This window comes from Bombyx mori, chromosome 22 (assembly GCF_030269925.1).
Source record: "Bombyx mori chromosome 22, ASM3026992v2".
In the NCBI taxonomy this organism is placed as follows: Eukaryota; Metazoa; Arthropoda; class Insecta; order Lepidoptera; family Bombycidae; genus Bombyx; species Bombyx mori.
In genome coordinates, this window is record NC_085128.1 from 10,957,199 (window position 1) to 10,980,078 (window position 22,880).

Below are 22,880 nucleotides of genomic sequence, written 5' to 3' on the forward strand. Positions count from 1 at the left end.
ACTAACTGTGAAGAGTGAGGTCAACTAGAGTTTTCCCAGGTCTCTTCTAGAATATCCTTGATAGTGGAACGTGAAACTTTGGATGAACGGCGCATCAAAGTAGTCTTTGACGGTTGCTCCCATTTATGCAGACATTCCACAAGGTTTATGTTTGCGCTTACATTTTTCATAAATCAATGAAAGTCCTTTGATGGCATGCATGACGATGCAAATTATATTATAGCACAGGTAATGTGTGATTTACTGGCTATTATTTTCTCAGAGCACGGTTGAAGGAAGACGATTGAAACTTGTGCCTGAAGTAGTAAACTATCTGTTTTCAAATTGGTTGAATTGAGTTTATTTTCAATTTTTTATTTACGTTGTAGCCAAACAAGTATAAAGCTCTTCTGATAGTAAGTAATCACCGTTGCTTATGGACGTCAGCAAAAATACGAGCATAGCTAAACCGTGGCCCAACCCTAGTATTGTCCTCATACCTCGAATGAATAAGATTATGTCATAGAACTTGGAAACAGAAGGGAGGGGAAGTTCATTTCAAAACAGAAGAACCTTTAGAAACGCAATGCGAATAAATGCCATGATTCTAGCTACTTTGAATGAATTCTGTTCTTGTATTATTTTCTAAATATTTTGTTTAATTATATTTCATTTACTGCACGACATAGTACGTCACGTCACATCTCGTCTTATCTGGTCGAATTCGTAGAACAAATAAAAAGAGAAAAGTGTATTTTTTTTAAACTTGTGCTTTCGTGGAAAAAGAAAATTACTTTGTGTTTGACAATGACATATCAATAACTTCATTCAGACATAGGACTTGACATTGACAATCTGCGACCTTCGAGAATTACCAACGAATCCCGACGAATCAGCAGAGAGCTAAAAGCATGAAATACCTTTAAAAATATCAATCAAAAATTAAAATTAACTGAACCTGGACTGGACTGCTAGACCTTCATTTTGTTCGAACAGTGTCAAAGGTAAATATAGTGTGAGGTAAAATTGAAATGTTCAATTTCAAAAAGCAGTGACATTTGAGAATATAGCAATTTGCATTGAAATAGTTTAGTGAGGTAACGCAATACAGTTTCGTACCTCCGTATAGAAGAGTGTGTTATATAACCTTGAATCACGGGATTATAGTAATGATCATTTCTTTTTGTATATTTTCTTCTTAAATGACGTTATCACGTATGTGAATGTGTAGTGCTAATGTGAAGTTTATTCGGGTCGAATTGTAATACAAACGTGTAGGTTAGGTGTGGGTAAGTCCCAATCAATACTTATGTAGTCTAAATTACTCCGCTATAAAACATATTGATTGACTTTTTTATTCTTAATTTTATCAGTAAAGCTATATGATATAAAAATCATTTGTAATAGAAAGTCTATTCCATGAAAACTTATTGACAAGGTTTCCTTTCTAATTTTAAATTTACACACATTTACCCGTGATAAAATTACGTAGAGTATTGAAAATTGTAGCATATTGAGTTTTGTATCATTTATACCTTCATTATACTAAGTAATAGTAAAGTAAAAACTTCAGTGATATTTAGCTTTAAGAAAATATGATTTATGTTAGTGTTTACTTAAACAAGGAAACCTGAAATATATTTGCTACAGAACAAATGTTTAAATAAAAAAATAAAAAATAGCAAAATACATTTTGGTGCATTTGCTTTTAAAATAAATTATATTCAATGTCTACAATTGATTCATGAGTTTTTCATAATATCATTTTATGGTCATAGATATAGAGTATAAATTTTGGATCAATTTTGAATAGACAAAAAATAATAAAGCATAATAATTATTACTATTATTAATTAAGGGGCACCTAAAAAAACTAATATGATGTGTTTACAAAGGTACAATCATTTGATAGCTATATTACATAAACATTGCAGGTGCCAGTCTTTGACATTGAGATCAATATCATGTCCTAAATAATAAAATTTGTAATGCAATATCAAAAGACTTATCAATAATAGAAAATAATAGATAGATTTAATTTATTTTTTATGTCGTGGAGGTCATTGTCTAGTTGACTAGGCTTTTTTTTTAGGTTATTAAAGTTAAGTAAATGATGTTCATTTCTTTTGTAGTAGTTTCTATGGATACATTTTCCATTTCATAAAGGACTTTAGTTCTTGTGTATATAACTTGTAGCTGAATACCTCATAACTTTGAATGATATTTGATTTTATAGGCAAAAAATATTAAACTTATTGAAAGTTTTTTGTTGAATGAATTCTTCCAAAATTTCATTACAGTATTATGTTATATGTTATTTTGATTCTCACTTAAGTTTTTTGCTTGAATCAGTACAATATTATTTAATGTTTGAAATATTATATATCTAGTTTTACATTGTTGTCACTTTGTTGTGTGTAGAGATTTATCATAATTGACAACATTTACTATTTTTAGTAAGCAGGTAAATTAACAATTAAATTAGCATTTAAATACACAAATGGCTGTTATATGAAGGGAATGAAAAATTAAAAGTTTTTTGCTCGTAAGTTCTGTAAATAAATATCAAAGAAAAGAATTGCTTTAATACTGTGTACCCTAAAAGTATTTAAGTTCATTGTTAAATCTAGAATCTCTTATTGAGCTTATTCAAATCAAAAGTCATGACAAGTAAAGTACTACTAACATATAAGAATATATATTTTATGAAGAATATATTTAATAGCTATTCTGAAAAAGATGCAAATTACAATTTTATTGTACACAGGTCTGACACACCAGGGGGTCACAACAAACAACAATCATGCATCGAGCAAGGATAGTGTTTAACATCTCTAAATCTGGCCAAAGTGAGAGATTTGCATCATGGCTCCTAAACAAACCACAGGTATGAATATTAAATGTAATTTAATGTAAATATTTTTGTATTATTATATTTCTTTATACATAACAGATAGACTAGAGATTTCTAAGTAATAATGATTACTTTTATAAAGAACTAATAATATTTGACTTGTCATTTTAAGGTACAGTTTTGTGATGTGTATGTTATTAATCAAACAATACAGAAATGTCTTAATTTAAACTATCTTACTGAATATAAGTTATTAAAATTTAAAATTATCTTACTAAATATATGAGAACAAAATTCGGCAAGCGCAGAAACAATTATAGGAGCTAAATGTATGAAGTTTAAGTTGTCATTCAAGTAATTCTTATGAACTAGAACTATGTGAAGTCGTTGTGGCCTAAAGGATAAGACTTCCGGTGCATTCATGTTAGCGATGCACTGGTGTTCGAATCCCAGGCGGGTAACAATTTTTCTAATGAAATACATACTCAAATGTCCCCGATTGACTTCCACAGTGCAGGAATAACATCATGTAATAAAAATCAAACCTGCATATTATAATTTGCGTAATTACTGGTGGTAGAACCTCTTGTAGGCCGCGTGGTTAGGTACCACCACCCTGCCTATTTCTGCCGTGAAGCTGTAATGCGTTTCTGTTTGAAGGGTGGGGCAGCCGTTGTAACTATACTTGTGACCTTAGAACTTATATTTCAAGGTGGGTGGCGCATTTAAGTTATAGATGTCCATGGGCTCCAGTAACCATTTAAAACCAGGTGGGCTGTGAGCTTGTCCACCCATCTAAGCAATAAAAAAAATAAAAAACTAAGGATGTTTAAAAAAAAATCATGTAATGTTGAGTACCTATAATTACAGATTTAAAATGTGTAAAACGATTTGAATAACAAATACCTTTAATAATAGTTCCAGTGTGTAAGCAGTAGGTTCAAAGGAACTTTGACCTGTGTAGTTAACCTTGTTAAATTTATTGTCTCTGATTTTGTAACCATTATTATAGTTTTGTGGATCATAAGTCATATTTTGTCATGGAATTAACGCATAAAATCAGACTCTAAATATAATAATATTGAACTGCACATGCATTGGTATTAAGACTCAAGACCCTTTTTTATTGTTGCGGAATTCATTTACGGATGCCCAGTCGAGGGGGGTAACGGACCGGGTTATGTCGGACTCCGGCGCCTCGAGATAGGAAGAGGGCCAATGCCCTCCACCTCCCTATGGGTTATAATGTTATTAACACCCTGTGTATTTCCATTGTCTTACATGTGAGATATCAGCCTAAACATTGTGATGTTTATACACTCTGGTAATTGTTGTAATACCATTTGGGCTGTGAGATTATGTGTCCAACTAGAGCCATAAAAGAAAAGAAACCACAATAATTTATTGATTTGATTGATTGTCCAATAATTGTGATTTCAACGTCATGAAGTCGTTTTTGAGGAACTCACTTGGTCCAGACAATTGAGTAACTCATTTGACTATTGATTAGTTCAGTGTTAGATCTCCACACTATTGGTATTGGGTCCTTGGATGTACTTGTTCTAGTTAATTGTGTCTTTCCGATCCCATAACACTAGAATATTTTTTTACGAGGTTATGTAATAAGACTATAATTTTTTTAGGTTTTTTTTTGTCTTTTATTAATGACACATATATTCTGATGTTACATCGCAACCGGTATTTACTAGTGAGTGCTGAACTCTGTATCTGTATGCATACTAAAATCACGTGAGTCATTCGATACGTCATCGCCGTTTCAAGATTGTTCCTAATCGTGACATTCATTTCAGCAGAATATGTGAGAAATGTGACGATTTGAAGATTTACATTTATTTTATACCGGTGAATGTTGGGCACACGATTTTAATTCGATTTCAAAGCTGCACTAACTAGAGCTAACCTAAATTTCGCCATACACCTAGATAAGCCATGTCGAAACCTTGTAGAATTATTGGCTTAATATCCGACTCTAGAAACATGATTTCTGTGTAGCAGCAAATGTGGGACAGCAATACTAATCTGTGCGGGCTTACAATAGGTTTGATTATTATTAAAAGTAGGTACCTACTCAAAGTGACAAGAGAGATAATTTGCGTTATGAAAGTTACGACAACTACCACAGACGGATGATTGAGAAATGTAAAGAATAGAGTAGTAATTGAAGAGGCTGGGGTATACTTGTAATCGATATGTACAATGGGAACGTCCTAAGCAAAATAAGACTTGACCCTAAATGTCTTAGTTACCAAGTCATAAAATCCCTAAATAACATTAAGCTCATATCACGGTTAAGAAAAAAAATTTAGACCCGTGGCTTTAAATAAACAAAGTGATAATTATGTATCTTTATTCTAATACACAATAATACACATGTATGTTGTCTGTTCGTTGTGTATACGTATACATATATGTATGTTTTATCACGCCGTTGTCTCCCGGTAGTATAATATGTTTATAAAACAGTAGAGATAAAGTCTGACTAATATTGTTATTTTCCACATTTTCTAATAGACCTTTTATGAAGTCTCAGACGGATATAAACAATTTAAATGTCTTATTTACATTATAAATATAACATCATTAATTATTATTATGTGTGAAGGTTTTATTGATTTTAAATGGTGTTAGATTTTTATTTATTCATTTTATATTTTCGTGGAAGCCGGTAATGTTTCGTTAAAACCTACAGTTTTACGGTAGACTAAAGAAAATCTATTTGAACATTATTCGTATCAGACTGCTCCAGGTTTTCAAGTGTATGTAAATATGTGTATTTCATTTTAATGTTCTATTCGTCTTTATTGTGGGTGTATCATAGGTTATAAAGGTGTTTGTAAAGGCTATCAGATAAAAATTAGTAAACAGCAAATTCCGCCATATTATCTATCTATACATTCAAATAAATATAATCAATTATTACATGTATGACGGAGTATTACTTGCGCACATGATTTGGCAATTTTTTTGTGATTATTGTTAATTGGTTTGAACAGGATTTGTATAGCACATTTTTTGGGTAAAACCGCGGGAAAATATAAACATAATTGGTGATATTCACAGCGAAGCGTCACCAGGTTTCGTCGTAGAAGGATGACCTTTGATAATTTGGCTCTCCTATATTTATCAAAACGAAAGTGATCGGTGCAGTAATATAACGGAGATTCGGATCATCTTACATAATTTCCTGAATGTTTTGTTTTCGTCCCTGTATTGTGTAAGATAATAATATTTTAACTGTTATCTTAATACCACCATTCAACATAATATGTAAGTATCTGATTGATAGCATTGATATGCTCTGTTTGATATTGTTGTAATCTGTCTGTATTTTTCAAGGGCAGGCCTTGTAGTTTAAAACCGTGATTCCTTTTATTTACTAATCACTAGTTAGTTGATCGAAACGGATTGAAACGCAAACATTCCACAAGCTAGCATCACTAACTGGCTCTTATATAAGAGCACTTCTGTGATTTCATTACTCGATACTTATGTGTAACTCTGTACGAAAAGATACTCGTACGCGTTTATAATCGAACCTAGCACTAGAAGTTGAATACTTTTGTTCCTTCCTAAGCTGATGGTCTTGCGAGACTATTTCAGCGTAACCTTAACTAGTAGGTGAGCTCACAGGTCTCAAACCGGGAGTGTTGCTAACACTGGCCCTAACAAGAGCAGTGCTTCGCAGAATCTACCACCGGATCGGACGCGACCCACTGAGAAGATCCGGCGAGAAACTCAGTGGGCTGTGTCTGTGGGTTAATTTACTCGTCGAGCTTTTCGTCGCAAGCGACGGGTTCGGCGAGGACGGTGACCGGTGCTTGAGGTACCTAAAAGCACCGTCAGTGGATCGGGAGGATCCGTAATGACGTGCTTAACGCGACGTCGACTCTTTACCATTCGGTCCACAGGATCGGGTATGAGTTGTATACGCTACACTTTGCATGTTATAGGGTGTAGATGAGCAAACGAAGCTTGCGACGAGCGTTTACTGGCGCCTATAGAAATAATATCGTGATTGATGTCGTACGGTTGAAGTTTCTTAACTAGATATTAAACACCCAAACAAAGAGCAAACAAATCTGTTTATGACACGAATGATTGCTCGATATGGGAATTGAACCCATGTCCCTCGTACCAGCAATCAGGGGCGCTAACTACTTGAGAAAATGACCCACTAGTCGCCGACAAGTTTTTAGGAAACTTTACGTTACTATTGTTAGGGCTCGAACAGAAGTGCGGTAGTTTTCTCTTAGTCAAAAAAAAGGTGCGCGTGGAACTTTGTGCACGTGAAAGAAGATAAACTTCTTTTGCGGTGTGTAATATTGCGGTTTTCTTCATTTTTCATTCTTAAATCAAATTTCTCATGTAATCGCTGTGTAAAGAGAAACAACCGAGCTCGCTTTCTCCCTCTCTCTAGGGTCCAGTGGTTCACAAGATGCTCTGTCTATTTTCTCACTCTCGCCCTTCCTAAATTGAATCTTTTCTCTCGGCTAGAGATAGCCGTAACGTTTCTGTCGCGAATTAAATTTTACTCTCAACGCGCCTAAAGAAGTTTCACTTAAAAAAAAGAAATCTATCCTTTTTTCGACTGGAACCTCATTTCTGTGAGCTTAGAGATACGGATTCATTGTTCCGATCGATCAATTAGTACGCGTAGTGCGTAGTGCGTACGTAAATATCGTATAATTACGTAGAAATCAGTTACTAATTGCGCCATACGACCTCGCTATCAACGCCGTGACGAGACAGGACGAGCCCCCGTACTAAAAGATAAACCGTGCTCCGTTTTTCTTTATCAAACACTCGTGTTTATTAGGCACATTATTTCTTTGCTTTTATTTCACAGCTTGCTGCTGTATTTCTACTCTTGTAAATATGGAAACGTTTACGCGTCGTGATGTTATAGCAAATGCTTTTTATCGGTGCATTAACAACGCCTTTACAATAATTTTGTGGTATTTGTGAAACATCTGTGGCGGTAGCCATCACAGATCACAAGATATTTGACAGATTCTTGAATCTCTTACGACATTTTGAAGATAAGCTTGCATATATATATAAGTTCCGAATAAAAACATTCCGATCGTTGGTCTGCTGAGCAAATATCACCCGCTCGGTGGAAGATCTTCCCTTTGTCGTATACCTACACATCCAAAATTGGCATTTAATAATATACAGGGAAAATAGTTTTTGGAAATGAAATCCTCTGTTTATGCGTTTCGTTTTGGCTGACAAGTTGAAACTGCATTGTTTGAATTGGATAAAAAGATGAGCGTTATACGCCCACACGACATAAGGAAGCTCGCCCAAACCAAATGAATCTTGTTCGCGTACACAAGGAGATGCCGACAAAACGAGAATTTGTCGGTCCAATCCCCAATCATTTTGACGGCAGCTTAGAACGAAGCGGATTCGGTAGTAGATTCATTCGCAAAGCAGTTACTCTTGAGTTGTTAGGTCTCCTTCGGAGGCGCTCGGGCAGCTGTTAGCAAATCCCACCCCTTCAGGCTGAGCCTTTGCTCGCCCACCTGTCCTGGTGAAACGGGAAAGACCTCCGGGCCACCAGTGATCTTTCAATCATAAAAAAAAAGAACGAAGCGGTCAAAGGGTACACCGAAAAAGAAATTTTCATTATAAATTAAATTTGTTTGTACTAATTATAGGGCGCAAGGCGTGAGTAAGTTGATGTTTCCCAAATATAGAGAGCTAAACTCTCATCTTAGTTTGGGCTGATAACTTTTTTTATGAAATTATACCAATATCTTTGTTATCATCACATAATCGTAGAATGTTTGTGATTTTGTTTAATAAAATTCACATACATTACGAATAATAATCGGTAAGTCGGAATAAAAAAAAGAACAAACAATGCGAATTTAAAACGTAAAATGTAGTTTTAATTATAACACCTGTCAACTTGTCCATAATTATTAAATTAGTAACGGATTAAATTTTCGTGCTAGGTTACATAATTTGAAAGAACCCGATATTTGTATTAAAATCGGTTGTGTTCACAGTAAGACAGTCATATTGGCAAGTAATAATATGTTACGTTAAGTAAGTTTTTATTTATTGCTTTGATGGGGCAATGAGCTCATGGCCCACTTATTGTGAAGTACCTAGTCAGGTCATAAATTCTGTCACATGTTTAATGTAAAATAATTAAAACAAGTTTATTCATTATGTAGCCATTCATATACCAAAATGAACTTAACAAAACATAGGTTCTTATGACACTAAAGTTTATTCAAAATGACCTCCGTGATTTTGAATACAGGCCTTCAATCTGCGCGGCCAGTCGTCTATGGCAGCACGAACGAGGTCCATGTCAATATCGGCGGCTGCCTTAATCAAGGATGTCTTGAGTGACTCCAAATTGGGATGAGGCTTTGAGCACGCCTTTTCCTCCAAGTGCTGCCATATCTTGTAATCTAACGGATTCAAATCTGGACTGGAGGAGGGCCAGTCTTCGTGCCGGATGAAGTCAATTTCACGCGCCGCTAGCCAGTCTTGTGGGCTCTTCGCTCTATGAGCTGGCGCCGAATCTTGTTGGAATACCCAGTGCCTGTTATTGAACATGGTATGAGAAACAGGTTCCACAAGGTTCGTCAGGACTGTATTTTGATACACAACTGCATTAGTTTTTACACCTTTCTCACAAAAATGTACCTCTGTTAAGCCCCAATAAGAAACTCCCAATCATACCATGAGCGAGGATGGAAAATGACCTCGTTGGACACGCGGAATACGGTTGCTCGCTTCTTCACTACTATGTGCGTACACCTTATCATTTTGTTTATTGTAGCTCTCTTCTACGGTAAAAATTTTTTCATCCGAAAAAAGAATTTCCCGATATTTTTTTCCCGTGTACCGCTTCAACAAAGCGCGGCATCTCTTCAGTCTCAGGTCCATTAGACGAGCATTCAAACGATGTCCTATTTTTCTTCGATATGCCCGAAGCCCTAAGTCTTCATTTAACACCTTTTTCACCGTGGTTCTGCTTAACCCCATCTGGAGGGCCAACAGTTTCTGCTTACGTTTGGGATTTCTTTGAATTCGCGCCTTCACAGCTTTTATCACTGCTGGAGACCTAACAGACCGAAGGCGACCACTTCTTGACCTGTCATCTACACTAGAGTCTTCATTGTATCGTTTGATGGTACGATAAACGAATCTTTTGGTTATATTCAAATTTTTCAGTATGTTAAAAATTTGAATTGGCGCGTAACCGCAACGATGCAACGCAATAACTGCAACACGGTCTTCTTTAAGCGTCCACCCCATATTTAAAAATGAGTAAAATTCTAAAAGTATACATTTTTATTTTCATGAACAATTCGAAATTCGAATTCAATAAACTTTTTTGTGGCCAGCATTCTAAAAGAAAAGTTTTTACTGTGTGACAATACTTATGACCTGACTAGTGTGTGCTTAGTGCGAGTTTTTTAACGTTCTTGGTAACTTAAAAGTTAACTCAAATTTGTATGCAATTGGAACAGCGGCAAACTTAGGCAAACGTTCCAACTCCATACAAATTTGAGTTAACCTTTACGCTATCGAGAAAGTTAAAAAACTCGCACTAAGCACACTGGACGTGAATGTCGTTACGTATCAAAATTAATAAAAATATATAATGCCCGTTCAAATCTACAAATCGGAACGCATGGGTGCTTCGCGGCAGAAATAGGTGTACCTACCTACAAGAGTGGGCGCAATTTTTTTAATTGTGCTGGTATAATTTTTATAACACTATGTTATTCCTTCAGCGTGGAAATCATACATGATCATGTAATTAATATATACGTATTTCCTTAGAAGTACAATTTGCTTGATTAACGCCAGGCGTCTTATCCTTTATGTAAACGCTGCCCTTCATTGTTGCAGACTGCCGCGGTTTCAGTAAATGCCAACAGGCTGAAGAGCTCCACCGCGGCGGAACCCTTCCTTAATGGCTCCAGTTCAGCTTACGTCGAGACCATGTACAATGCATGGCTCGCCGACCCAAACTCCGTACACGCGGTAAGTACTTTGAATCGATTGAACTTTTGTACATTGTGATTTCTTCTGCCACAAAGAGACCTGTGTGCTCAGTGTGAGTTTTTTAACGTTCTCGATAGCGTAAAAGCTAACTCAATTTTGTATGGAGTTGGAAAGTTTTCCAAGGTTTACCGCTAGGGGCGCTGCTCTAACTGCCTACAAATTTGAGTTAACTTTTACGCTATCGAGAACGTAAAATACTCGCACTAAGCACATTGGTTCGAATATTATTCATTTAAGTAATGTTTGAGGTTAAAATACCATTTGCAGTATTTTAACCTCAATATCAAAACCGTATATCACTGTTATGCGTCATCTTTTCAAACCTACCTTACCTATTCAAACCTAAACGTTAGGAACCATAAAATTTATAAAAGTTAAAAGATTTTGCTTCGTTATCTATTAAATAGATATAGTAACGACACATCCGTTTATCCTCATCTACAATGGTGTACATGGATTATTTTAAAAATTCTACACTTTTTTCCATCGTAAACAGACCGATGAACTAATCACTCTGAATTTAAACAATTGCTAGTGTTGAGTCCATTAGTACTTGCATGAACGCTGTCATTTGCTACATTTTAATAATATGTGGTACCTAACCCTTCAGACCGAAAATAATACTATAATTGCGGTAAAAATGCACAGGTAAATCGTATAGGTATATGACACAATGTATATAACTAAATAATCTTATAAAAACAACCATAACTAATAAAATGAACGACCATTACTAATAATGAACAAATTATTGCTTTGAAATTTATCAGTTTTGGTAAATAGAAAACGAAAGCAATGAGATAATTATCTTGCTAATAATAACCACTCGAACACAATGAAAAAGGTATTGAAATAGTTTGTAGGATAAGGCTTGTGGTCGACAAATACCGATGTCGATCGATGTCTTGACGTATCAAAGGAATTTTAATTCGATAAAACGAAAATACTACTCATCTGCGCTGTTAGATTTCAATTAAGGTTAATAACTTTTGTAGTGTATTGGATTAATGCATTCGGGCAGGACATCTTATTGGACAAATACTTTACTCAAGCCATGAACATGTACTTGTATGCTATTGTTAATAATTATGGGTGCTATGACCAACCGATGACCCGTGAATCCAAGTAATCACAGAAAACGCATATCAATTTTTTTAAAGCGTTTGTTTCGCGAATACAATTAGTTGTAACGAGAAATACCAGTAGTTTTAGGTAATTTGAATACGTATCGAGTAGTCATGTGATTCCGTTGCTAAAGCAGTGTGTTGTGACGTAAAAATAAAAAATAAAAATCCTTCGAACTTCTACGTTGTCATCATGAGTATCACGTTTTGAATATGAATTTCGTGGTCTAGCAATTTACAATCAGTTACTAATTCGCAGACATTAAGGTAATCGATTTGTACTTTAATCCTCGGTTGAAATGTTATTTTTAAATGTAACCAACTAGACGTCTTTGTTGTGCAAGTTTTTTTTATTGCTTATATTGGTGGACGAGCTCACAGCCCACCTGGTGTTAAGTGGTTACTGGAGCCCATGGACATCTACAACGTAAATGCGCCACCCACTTTGAGATATAAGTTCTAAGATCTCAGTATAGTTACAACGGCTGCCCCACCCTTCAAACCGAAACGCATTACTGCTTCACGGCAGAAATAGGCAGGGCGGTGGTACCTACCCGCGCGGACTCACAAGAGGTCCTACCACCACCACTACTACCACCACCAGTAATTACGCAAATTATAATTTTGCGGGTTTCACTTTTATTACACGATGTTATTCCTTCACCGTGGAAGTCAATCGTGAACATTTGTTGAGTACGTATTTCTTTAGAAAAATTGGTACCCGCCTGGGATTTGAACACCGGTGCATCGCTCGACACGAATGCACCGGACGTCTTATCCATTAGGCCACGACGACTTCAAAAGTTCTCTTAATAACGGTGTAAGCGATCAGACATCTTAAACGAATACAAAATACGTCTGGCAGTCATGCGATTGCGTGATACAACAGCGATTTTATGAAGTACTAGCTGACCCGGCAAACGTTGTTTTGCCATATATAAGATTTCTAGGGAATTTCTAGTGTAGAAAAAAAAACCTCAGCCTGTGTCCGTGCCTAGGATCCTATCTTTATATTAACCGTATATTAACCGTAAGGCGTGAATGAGGTAAACTTTTAAACCAAACTATTAAAAATCACTAACTTAATTAGTTTTCTGCCTACTGCCTACGCCTTAAGTACGATATCATGAATATTAATAGCCCATATCCTTTTCTAGGTTACTATCTATCACCTAACTAAATTTCATCAAAATCCGTTCAGCCGTTTAGGCATGATAGAGCAAAACTCCCACCAAAAACCATAAAAAAATCACTAACTCAATTCAGTTTTCTGCCTACTTCCTACCCCCTAAGTACTATGACGTGATCATTTTGATCTTATATCCGTTTTTAGGTAACCATCTATTACCTTACTAAATTTCATCAAGATCTGTTCAGCCTTTTATACGTGAAAGAGCAAAAGTCCCAACAAAAACGACTAAAAATCACTAACTCAATTTAGTTATCTGCCTACTGCCTACCCCCTAAGAACGATGGCGTGATTATTTATAGCCTATGACCATTTCTAGGTTATCATCTATCACCATACCAAATTTCATCAAAATCCGTTCAGCCGTTTAGGCGTGAAAGAGGAACAGACAGACAGACAGACAGACAGACAGAGTTACTTTCGCATTTATAATATTAGTATGGATTATGTAAGATATTTTATTGTTGATCGCAGTCTACGATGAAAGTACATTTATAAATGGACGGTTTTATTCATGATTTATCCATTGTTTTTTTTTTATATATTTATTATATAATCAGCTCACCTTGACATGATTTTGAAGTAGCATTATCTTACCCACCTTTTTAATTGAAATGAAAAGAACGTTCTTTCTGTGTCTCGACAGGTGAGGGGGCCGAATTAGGGTAAGCCAATGCCACCCTCAGCTCATTGCCTGTCACGAAACGTTGCAAAATCGACAGAGCGGTTACTAATGCCCGTTTTCACCGACAAGTTCCCAAAGTGGTCCTACGTAGGAAACACTTTAGACAGGAGATTACCTAAATCAACCACCTACCTAAATTCATTTTCACCATGCTTTGTGTTAAGTTTTAAGGAGTTTCTTAGTTAGGTGACGTTTTAATGTTTTGATTTGAGTGCTGCGTTATCGATAAAAATATGTGATCCGCGATTACCTTTAAAATATCTACCAAATAAAAGAATAATATATATTAATGACAATAAATCATAATTATACGTCTCTGGTATATAATTTATTTAAAAAAACCCAATCTGTTATATAAATATGAAATTGAATAACGCACTTTAGTCCTGAATGTCAATAATTCAATTTTCAGTTTAAATTAAAAAGTTAATATCAAACACAAAAATTTTTTTACTTAACTAAAGATTACAGGTACATGAGTAATAAAAAAAAAACCTGACTGCAAATATTAACTGTCTTTTCTTTCAGTTGGTATTAAAATAGTAGCAAGAGCTATAATGAACATTAATTTGGAATTGGCTATTTATTAGTTTTTATTTTACACCCATAGAGCTATAATTAAAATTTACTCAAACACTCGTTTACTCCAAAAACCTTACTTTTCATCTATAGGGTAAAAAAATTTTTTTTTCTAATAAAAATAGCACAGTTTCTTTTGATAGCTTATACCTAAAGACAAAGTCTTTGTCATCGTATTTTCCGAAATCTTCAGTTCTCTGACGATACAAGCGTGGCCTTTTAAGTACAGAATGACTAGAAACTAACTGTAAAGACTCAACTGCTTCCAAACTTTCTAAAAATAGAGTTAAATCATCATCCATTGGAAAAATGGTTTTCAAACCTTTTGAATGTTATGTATTGAAATAGATGACAGCAGACATAAAACTGTCTTCTAGTGTTAGGAGACAGTTAAGGAACGAAAAATCGGGTTCCTATATTTAGGGAGCCTTTTAAGAACTTAGGAGATACCTAAAGGTTGGTGAAAACGAATTTTTAATTAGGGGCTCCTTAAATGCAGTTAAGGGATCCCTAAATGTCGGTGAAAATGGCCATTAGCGTATTAAACTCTTCAAGATATCACCCCACAGTCGCGGCCACACAGCCTAATCGTGGGCGATTGTGGACATTTGTCGGTTAAAATTCCCGCCACAAAACGCCACGCGGATAATATTATACAGAACGAACACATGCGGGATCACTGCATTCCACACAACCCGTAGTAAGCCCTTTTCGATTGTTGCCGTTAAGTAAACATTTGGGCTTGTAGGTTGGAATAGTCTTACTGATGTTTTCGATAAATTTACTTTACATAAGGTGGACGGTGATTGTGACATTATAAGCTGACGTTGGATCGATTGTTACAAGGAGCTTATTATTATATTATGGTTCTCACAATCCAGTTGTGCTGTGAAAATAATGCATCGATAGATCAGAGTCAAACTGTTTTGAAACAAAATTCAGTGCCAGTTTCAAACTGTAATATCATAATTTGAATTCGTTTGGAAATTATGAATTTATGATTTGAAATTATGAATTTTGAATTTGGAAGACTCGATTCCAAAATAGAAAAAATATTGTCAAACATGTTGTTGTTAAATGGGAATGATAGTATGCAGTTTTCTGAGAGGAAAAAAAGTGTATATTACAAACTTTATTACACCTTTTATGTGATGTATCATGCCACTGATTATATAACTCTTCTCTGTCTATCAATATAAAAAATAAAAGAACAAATCACGCGAATATTGTCTTTAAAACCACGCTCTATAATCTCATTGTTAGTACGTACATATATCTACCGCGTACAATATACTTCGAGGACGTAGTCTTTTGTTTTAGAAGTTTTCATGTGTTGCTACAAAGATTTTTCGTTTTAATTATATAGGCGACTATGTAATTATCTAGTACTGACGTCACCAGCATTCGGCGTCAGCTATGCTAACTCTATTACGTGTTTGCACACCGGTATGTCAACAAAATATTTAAAAGATCTGATGAGATGTAGAACAACATTGATTATTTTAATATTCTGTAACAAGCGAGGTTAAGGGAACAGTAGATATTAAGATCGTACGGTTTAAAAATATTTGCTCTCTAGTATCTGATTCAACAAAGTAAAGGGCAATTTTTTGGTATGGATTTAAATTGGTCGTTATATGAATATTCAAATTGTAGGTATGAAAAGTTCGCTAGTATGTAGTATCACTTATTATATTATGCTATAATTATGAAAATAAAATTAAGAGTAATCGAGAAACAAACATTAAAATTAATAGCAGTGAACAAGAATTTTACTCTGGGTCTATCGTTAAAGCGATAGTTTTAAAATTATTAATCCACAAACAATAAAAGACAAATTATAATAGTTATTATAGATAAACTTGGCTATTTGACCGGTCAAAGCAATAAACAAATTAAACACATTTGTATCGTAATATCGATCGTTAATTGAATCCACGCATTGCAGTCTTGGGATGCATTTTTCCGCAATGCGACAAACGGAGCTCAGCCAGGCGCCGCATACACGCCGCCGCCCAATCTCGCGCCATACAACAAGAATGAGGTCCCGCTCACATCGCTCGTGCCATCTAGCGGCGGAATGCCTTCGATTTCAGCAGGTAAACGAAATATTGGTTAATTATATATGTGTAAATAAATATGTAACTATACTTGAGACCTTTTAGAACTTATGTCTCAAGGTGGGAGGCGCATTTACGCCGTCGATGTCTATGGGCTCCAGTAACCACTTAACACCAGGTGGGCTGTGAGCTCGTCCACACATCTAAGCAATAAAAAAAATGGTTTTTACTTTTGTGTTATTGGATAACACATTCGTGCTCAGCTGGTCAACCGCTGTTCTCTCATTCCGATCAACCCATTCAGATTTCTTGACGATACAATTGCTTGCTTTCGTTATAATAATATTCTTTTTGATGCATTTTAATATAATTTGTAGTCAAAAAAATTGGAAACCAACTTCAATAGTGGAACGCAGCAAACTACTGAACCTATTTACATTAAATGTTCTTTAAAATAATAATGATTCAAACCAGTTTATAATTGATAGACATCTGTAGTAATAACCAAAAATACAACCGAATTGAGATTCTCATCCATTTCCTGGAAGCGGTCAAGTGAGTCACCAAAAAAAGTTGTCACGGTATTCAGAATTTGTATACCTTTAAACGGTTTTTAATAAAAGCTACGCAACAACGTCATTCCTATTCAAAGTCGTAGATCATTTTTTGGAATAATCTACCCGTGTTCTCTGGAAGGTGACGTGTCTAAGTAGGTTTTATTAATGTCCTAGGTTCCCCTATAAACGAGAAGATAATCGACGATCACCTCGCCGTGCAGGCTATCATCAGGAGTTACCAGGTGAAATATGTTTTATCTTACATACACATGTTTCTACGTTAATTTATTGTTTGCACTTTATACGCAACACGTATCCACACGCACACCGCAGCTGTTGTGTTGCTATATGTTTTATTGTTTTAAATGTTAAAAGTATATCATCGGTAATAAGTGTTGTAAAAGATTAGCTTTTTCGCTTCACAGGAAAATTAAGATTGTTGTTTTATCCATCTGTTTCGTTAGTCACAATAACGTGATGTCAATTTGCATTTATATTGAGTAAGTTTATTTGGGCCTTGTAAATCATAATATTGTTTTAGATAACGCTTTGAATTAGAACGAATTTCGAAATTTACATAAGCGGATAACTTGTCAGTGAAAAATTTAATGATAATAGTAATTCGATTGAACGTGCACAGCGAATCTGGACATACAAAGCCTCAATGCGGCTACAACGTTTATCCCAGTCATTTTAAACGATCTAGCGATGTTGTTTCGCATAAAAAAAGTAAAAAAGTTGGGCGGAAAAGTAATTACTGACAGTTTTATTTTGCCGTTGTCGGGTGGAACGGGGATAGCGAACCGGTCGAATTTTTTAATGCGTCGAAATGAGGGTATTTCAATAATATTTTCAACTTTGAGAAACTTTTGTTAATGTTGCGTATGTGTTCTATAAAAGTAGTATGCCAACAATTTAAAATTGTTTGTTGGCACAACGCCGCCGCTCTTTATGATTCGATGAAAAGAAAAATACAGAGTCAATAATAAAAAGGTTCGCCATCCCTGTGATAGAATGTTGGGCGATCATACTGAAGTCGCTAGGTCGTATGATAAATTATATAAGATGACTTGGTGGCGGGTGCGTGACAGGCTCGCGGTCACCTGGCGGCCGATGTGGACCCGCTCGGCATCACGACGGCCACGCTTCCGGAACTGGGCATGCGTGCACCAAGTTCCGAGCTCATCATGAGGAAATATTTCAATTTCGGTACGCAAGGGATACATACACGTGAACATGTACCCGGTCACGGATTAAATCATATGCGTATAATATTAACCGTGTATTTAATTAATCGCATTATACATTCATTGCGTATCACTGGTTGTTTTCAATAATGGCGATGTTATAACACACATGCGTAATAAATATATAAAACAGTATTGCCTTAATAGTGCACTTTGTTGGAGTTCTGCAGCGTTGGAATCATTTGAAATGAACTGAAATTTTCTTTATTCGTATGTTGGGATTCGTCAAATAACAATTATTCGACAAAGACACGAAGCTTGGAGGTCATGTGTGGGATAACGTTGGCTGAGAATGGATTAATTTTTTTTGCAAGTTTTCATTTTAGCGAGATGCGTACCAAATAATTATCGTATTAACAAAAACATTAATCACATTATTATCTGAGACTTGGTGATGAGCTCATGACAATTTTTATTAAAACAAGGAACATAATTACTAAGTAGACCGATTACAAAAATTGCTAGTCTCAAAAATGTATTTAAATATTTTTTTTTTTTTATGTTTTCTATGTTGTACGTTTAATATACTAGCTTTAAACACGCCTCGAATATTGGAGTTATAGTTGTATTTTCTCTTTATTTTCAGTAGTACCTACCTATTTTAATCTATCTAAAACTACGTTTCTGCAATCCTTCGAATGTTAATTTAACATAAGTGTCTGGTTTAATTAATTAAAACATTTTACTAAATGTATGCTTAGATATGACTAAAATAATTCTCTCAAGATGGATGGATGAAATTGTTTGAAACGAATTCATAATGTAGTAGTTTTTCGATGTAGTCGAGGGGTCATCTTGTGGCGCAACTTGACCCGTTGGGAATATCGACCGGAGATCCGGTGTCGAGCGCTGATTGGCACGGCGGCATGCGAGCCTTCGCTAACGAAGCTGTCATTAGACAACACGTGAGATTTGGTATGGACCGTTCAAGATCTCGTACACTCGCAATTGACGATTAGCTGAATGTCAACTGGCTACCAGTAAACGTGATACCGCCGGTATTACATTAATCGGATTAATCGTCATTAATGCAAAAGTTATTGCTTTTTTATCGTGACGTTATTGCTGCAGTGGGGATTAGTTTTATCCAATGACTTTTGTGTGGTTATTGTATTTTTTTTGTTTTGAAAACTCGATTCGATTCAATCCAGTTTACGTTTACGTTGAACGATCAATATGCGATATTTTCTTCTAAATCGTCGGCTGGAATAGGGTTCTTAGCTTCGGCTTCACAGGGTATTCCGAAAAGCACTAATTCTATCTATTGGCTGTGAACGGAGATGCATATGCCGATTTTATTTACTCCATATATTAGTAATGCTTATATTTTTTGGTGCTTGATAGAAAACAAATTGGTAGATTTAAAATGTTATATTTTTTGTTTAAACGAGGTGCTTGGGTAGTATTTGTTTTAGTTTATAGTACCTACAGTCAAATGTTTCGTATACTTTTTTTACCTTTTTATTTTATTTTAATTTCAACGTTGTTCTTTTAAAGTATATCAAATTTAAATTTACCAAATAAGTGTTCCTTTGAAATTGAAATTTCTAATAATTGAGACTAGCTGTTTAAAATATGCGGTCCTTAACCTCCATTTTTTTAATGTCATTAACGTAGGTACATATGTATATAGAAAATTTTATGTATCTGTAATATTAACAATTTTAATTGTAACATACTACATAGGTTGTAGAGCATTAAATTAAATAAAAATCATATTCCTTTACTAGAAATAGTGATGTGTACAAAATGTTACTGATGGTAAGTTTCGCCATTGGAACGATTTAGGCAAGAGTCGATTGAAAATACACTGTAAGGTAAATAGTTTTATATGTGTAAGGTTGCAAGTTGCAGTTGGTGTTAAACGTGTTTTTCGAGTTATATGTAAATTAACGTTCGAGGAAAAATATGGTTTTTTTTTGCACAGCGATCGAGATAATGGATATATGTGTGTGATGCTTCATGGTTTTCCTTAATCGCTTTTGTGTATTGTGTAACTCACATCCTAAATTTTCTGGTATTTAATATACGCACAGAAAGGCCTAGTACTTTTTGATCGTAAACTCACACTTTGTCACGAAGTGTTCGTAACAACGCCTCGCTTCGTCCTCAATACGTTACTAAGCAACATGTGTACGAGTAGCCTTTTGTTAATAACAATTCCCGCGTAATCTCTTGTTCACTTGGTCCCTTTTTGTTTTGTGCAAATTAAAGTTACGATTAATCGAATAGTCCTGTAGTAACATCAAATTATATTAAAATGAATAAACTAAAAAAACAGATCCGGGGACATCATGTAGCGAAACTCGATCCGTTGGAGATTGCGAACTACGATTTGGGCGGTAAAAGTCCCACTGAAGTGATACACAACAGCTACAGATTTGGTAAGGAGGCGGTAGTATGGCGGAGTATGGACGCTCGATGTACCTCATGAATTGATGTGGTTATGGCGGGACAGTATAGTTATTATTATATTCTCTGGGCGTTTTCGTTCCGCGAGGTTTTAGGCATGATTTAAAACACTTTATCTATTCGTTTGTATTGCTCGCGATTTTCAATGTCGCAACGACTTTGAGAACGATATAAACGCGATATTAGACCGTAAAAGTGTTTTTAATCAAAACTTATTTATCGAGTCTATCATGTAATTTTCAAGAATTAATTTAAGAGTACGAAGAAATGTTTTGAAGGTTCAAATTGAAACGCATGTTGGTAAACATGTTGTTCGAGAATTTACGAACGAGTTGCAACGTGACTAGCGCTCTACTCGATTCTGAATTTTTCTTTCCTGTTAAATCTAGTTTTGACGAAACCTTGTGTTTCCGAATATTTGGGAGTTAATGCCGAAAGGAAAAGTAAATTGTATTGTACCGCTATTCAGAATCAAAGTTACATAATGGACTCCATAGTGGTTGAGTAAAAGCGATAAATGTTATCTTTTCTGACTGTGCGATACTGGGTGTAATTATAGAATGACTTTTCAAAATTAGCGTTTAGCATTTATGTTGCGTTCGACAACAACAAAAATAAAATGCCATTCTGAATCCGATTTAATCACTAAACCAGCGATTGTTTGAATGTTAATAACACTGCGAGCCATAACTACAGAAGATCTATCTCATTTGATGCTGGTAGTGCACGCGGTTTCGCTAGCACGCTCATTTTAATCTATCAAAGCCCTCAAATAATAGTTTCCCCTACTTTTCTGGTTATTACCTAATTTCTCTTTTCCAATGTATGTGCCATACCTTATTTTGGTAAAAACGTTATCAGATTTTGAGACGTGCAACTGTTGTTTATCGAACGCAGGGCTTTAATCGATTAATATACTGTTGGTTTGACATTGCACGAATTTTGCATGTACACGTGTGTTTCGACATAAACACCAATTGCATGGTTTTAGAAGAAAAAAAAAACAAATTGTCTTGTCTATCGAAACAATCGAAAATAAAATCGTTTTATTCCGACATTGACTTATGAAACGCAGTATGGTAACGTCTGTATATGAATAGCACACCTACATTCTGTAAGCATTGGATCAGCGCCAGGGGTCATCTCGACGAGGATAACATTGGAACATCGAATTACGTCAGAGTGTTTTTTTCATCACAGGCTCGATTGCGCTTCGAAATCGATTAAGTTTTAATATCGAAGCTATGGTGTTGAAAATCGATTATATTTTATTTAATGTTGTTAATTTTGTGATGATTTCAAGGGCTTCGTATGGTATTACATAAGGTTGCGGGGGTAGTATGTCAGAGATGTTCGAATGTCTATTTGGGTTGTATCTTTATCAAAAATAGGCTGAATCGTTATGAGCACATGTATTGGTTGTTCTATTTTCCTTCAACCGAACTAGTAAAGGGATATGATATCATTTCAATATGCTTTTCATGTGCTTCCTTATGAACTATACGCTTTTTTTCAATATCATGCATTTTGGTTTATACTTTTAGAGATTATTTGAGAGATGGTGAGGGAATTTTTAGTCATGATAATTAATTCGCTTCTGTTCTATGAAATAGCGATATTTTCTTTTGTTTGTTGAGACTTTTGTCTTTAGGTGCGTTATTCGTTTAACACCAATTGGGCCATGATATATTTTATGCTCGGCCACCTTATCTCTTTTTTAGCAATTACATACTTATCTAGAATGCGTTCTAATTATTCTAATTCCCTCACCATCTGAACCTACAAGTTCTAAGACACATCCTACGAATGTATCCACTCTTATTGCTCACTTGTAAATTCTAGATGAAGCCGACATGGACAGGGTATTCAAACTACCCTCAACTACGTTTATCGGCGAAAAAGAAAAAGCGCTCCCGTTGAGGTGAGTCTTACTGATTGTAGAATAAGACACACTTTCGGGATTGAAATGTTTTTTAATAAGTTATTGTTTTGTATCGAATTTGGCCCGACTGGGTCAAGGCCCACATGATTTTAAAGACACGGCCAGATGGTCGTATTGTGGAAATTCACATTCGAATATTGTAGTCGGGCCTTAATCAGTTATATTGTTTTAATATTATCATTTGATCACAG

At 35.2% G+C, this 22,880-nt stretch overlaps 1 protein-coding gene across 13 annotated transcripts in view; it reads left to right on the top strand.

Moving 5' to 3' along the window:
* Positions 1-22,880, top strand: part of LOC101736848 (2-oxoglutarate dehydrogenase complex component E1) — a 47,401-nt gene that overhangs the window by 1,161 nt on the left and 23,360 nt on the right. For 2 of the 13 annotated variants that reach the window (XM_038018800.2, XM_062674992.1), the window contains exons 1-7: positions 708-983; positions 2,747-2,866; positions 10,739-10,873; positions 16,420-16,570; positions 17,263-17,330; positions 18,180-18,297; positions 22,590-22,668. In XM_038018800.2, coding sequence (XP_037874728.1) covers positions 2,783-2,866; positions 10,739-10,873; positions 16,420-16,570; positions 17,263-17,330; positions 18,180-18,297; positions 22,590-22,668 — 635 coding nt within the window. In that variant the 5' untranslated portion in view covers positions 708-983; positions 2,747-2,782. Of the gene's footprint in view, positions 1-707; positions 1,269-2,746; positions 2,867-10,738; positions 10,874-16,419; positions 16,571-17,262; positions 17,331-18,179; positions 18,298-19,117; positions 19,251-20,616; positions 20,720-22,589; positions 22,669-22,880 lie in introns of those variants that run through there. The other 11 variants (XM_038018798.2, XM_038018802.2, XM_038018801.2 and 8 more) reach the window with 9 other exon arrangements.